Source organism: Trypanosoma grayi (genome assembly GCF_000691245.1).
Source record: "Trypanosoma grayi strain ANR4 Tgr_60_V1, whole genome shotgun sequence".
NCBI lineage: Eukaryota > Euglenozoa > Kinetoplastea > Trypanosomatida > Trypanosomatidae > Trypanosoma > Trypanosoma grayi.
Genome location: NW_008825679.1, coordinates 37,174 through 39,486, shown reverse-complemented (window position 1 = coordinate 39,486; position 2,313 = coordinate 37,174). Strand labels below are relative to the sequence as shown.

Genomic DNA, 2,313 nt, shown 5'->3' with positions numbered 1-2,313 from the left:
ATATATATATATATATATATATATATATAGAAGGCACGCCCATTTATAAGATTCACTCTGCATCATCTTCCACGGCTCCTACAGACGAAAAGAATTCTTTGTCTGGCAAATACCATCCCATAACAGGGTATTTCGACTCAAACCTCTTTACCCATTCCTCTAGCTGTGCAATCTCCTCATCCTTGCATCCGGGAACCCAGTGTTTGTCCGCTTCCTTTCCCGTCAAATCCGCCTTTGCAAGACATCGAGAAATCTCGCGCCCCGCGTAGATATGGTACGGCTTACCTGGCCCGTAGAACTGTGGGGCCACCTCGTACACCACGCGCTTTACACTGACGTAAATATCACTCTTTCGTACTCCATCGTATTCTTGGAGCTCATTTCGTGTGAAGCCACGACCTTCAATCTTTTCGACGGGGCGGATTGGGCACTTCTTCTGCTTACCATGATATCCACCGCAATTCGCCTTGTCGCTTCCGTCCACCTTGTTGGATCGCCGAAGCCACGCCCGAACAAGAAAGCCGACAGCAGTCGCTACGGCAATAGCGCCGGCCACCTTCATCGTTATCTCGCTGGTTCGCTGCATGTGATAAGAACCTTGGAGAAAAAAAAAATATATTGTCACAACTTCTTTTCCTGCGGCACCCCCAAGGACAAAAAAATAAAGAAAAAGTATAACTTTGAGGAAAAGAGACAGCTTCAAGGGGAAGACAGAGCGCCACAACGAAAGTGGAAAGGGGGGTGATAACATCCTACCCCTCTCAAAGACACAAATACCTTTCCCGCATGAGCTGTGGCGAGCTCCCTTGACGCCAGAGAGAGACAAACTACCAGAGTCATGACCGTAGTTAAGGGGGCACTGCTGCTGTACATGGTGTGCCACGACCATCCTCATGCCCTCCGCTGGACAGGGAGTGAAGGAAGGAGGGAGGGGGAATGAAGGTCACCGAGTCCCTTTCACTCCCTCGTTGCCCATGGGCGGGGGAAAAAAAAGGGGTGTCTAGTAACGCCTCGAGGAACACAGAGCTGGTTGAGGATCCCACACTTCAAATTGCTCTACATAGACAAATTCAGCCTTTAGTACACCGGCTGCCAGTTGGGATTCTCAACCTCCTTGAGGTTTAACGGAACCGTCCCACTCTTGTTGTGCAAGAATTTGGCATGTGCTGCGTCCTGAACGCGCACCTGCGAGGTAAAAGCATTCTGGAACACATGGATGGCGCGGCCTTTGATACAATCCAAGGCGTAATAGTCACAATCTGTGATTTTGTTCTTCACTAACTCCACCCCATGTACATTCTCCAAGATGACACCTGTGCCGAAAATATTGTCTATCTTACACCCCTTCACCACCATCGCGGGGGCTTCAGCGGTTGCACCTGGAATTGATCCACGCAGGAGGATACCAGTGCCCAATCCTGTAAACTGGCAACCCTCCAGAGTCACCTTGCAGCTGTCCGTGTGGAGTCCCACAGCCTTTGGCCGCACTTCACGAGGGGAGGCTGCAAGCACTTCTTCCCCAGAGTCGTTTTGTGGGAAGCCGGTGAAGATACACCTCTGAAACGTCAATTGCCCCCTTGGCCAACCGTACACACTGGCCTTTATAGGGCACTCAAAGGCACACCTCAGACACTCGACTTGACAGTACTGCGCCACGAGGAGTTGCGTTATTTCTGGTGCACTTGCAACGAAACAGCAGTTCTGGAATCTCACATGAGAGTGAGATACTATCACTTGCCCCGCAAAAGTCATATTCGCGAATGTCACGTGAGGCCAGCGATCAGGGTGAGCGAATTGCATGCGGCGCTCCTCCTCCTCTCGTGCCGCAGCGACAGCTGCCTCAACTTTTTCTTCATATAATTTCGCTTCCGCTTCCAGTCGTTCTTGCTCCTCCTGGAGTGCCTTGGCATTTTTCTTAGCTTTGGACTTTTTCCGCTTCTGCGGGACAACCGGCGGATCTGGTAATTCCGGCTTCACCACAATACGTGTCAGAATGCCGTCAATGTGCAGCGCCCCTTGTACAACCACATCACGCGCAGCCTGAGAGGCACCGACGTCCACTTCTACTGGAGAAGAGGCCCCATCCGCGTTTTCTGGTTCTTTGGCAGCTTCTTCCTGAACCGACTCATTATCCATGGCTGCGTTAGTATGTTCCGCCATCTGTTCCACACTCTTCATAGAGGACCAGGGTATACTTTCAATGTGCATGTTATCGGCAACTTGCACAGAGTAACGCATCCCCGCGTCGCCAAGGACACAGGCAGGAATAAGGACATTCGTGCGGGGTAAAGTTCCCACCTCCCCATCGGCCGC

The 2,313-nt window shown here is 51.3% G+C and overlaps 2 protein-coding genes across 2 annotated transcripts; both read right to left on the bottom strand.

Moving 5' to 3' along the window:
* Positions 1 to 52: 52 nt before the first annotated feature.
* Positions 53 to 586, bottom strand: DQ04_00601250 (hypothetical protein; the record flags this gene model as incomplete). The annotated part of the gene is made up of 1 exon (XM_009309361.1): positions 53 to 586. The coding sequence occupies one exon, from the start codon at positions 584 to 586 to the stop codon at positions 53 to 55; it is 534 nt and encodes a 177-aa protein (XP_009307636.1).
* A 491-nt stretch (positions 587 to 1,077) lies between these two features.
* Positions 1,078 to 2,238, bottom strand: DQ04_00601240 (hypothetical protein; the record flags this gene model as incomplete). The annotated part of the gene is made up of 1 exon (XM_009309360.1): positions 1,078 to 2,238. The coding sequence occupies one exon, from the start codon at positions 2,236 to 2,238 to the stop codon at positions 1,078 to 1,080; it is 1,161 nt and encodes a 386-aa protein (XP_009307635.1).
* Positions 2,239 to 2,313: the final 75 nt, after the last annotated feature.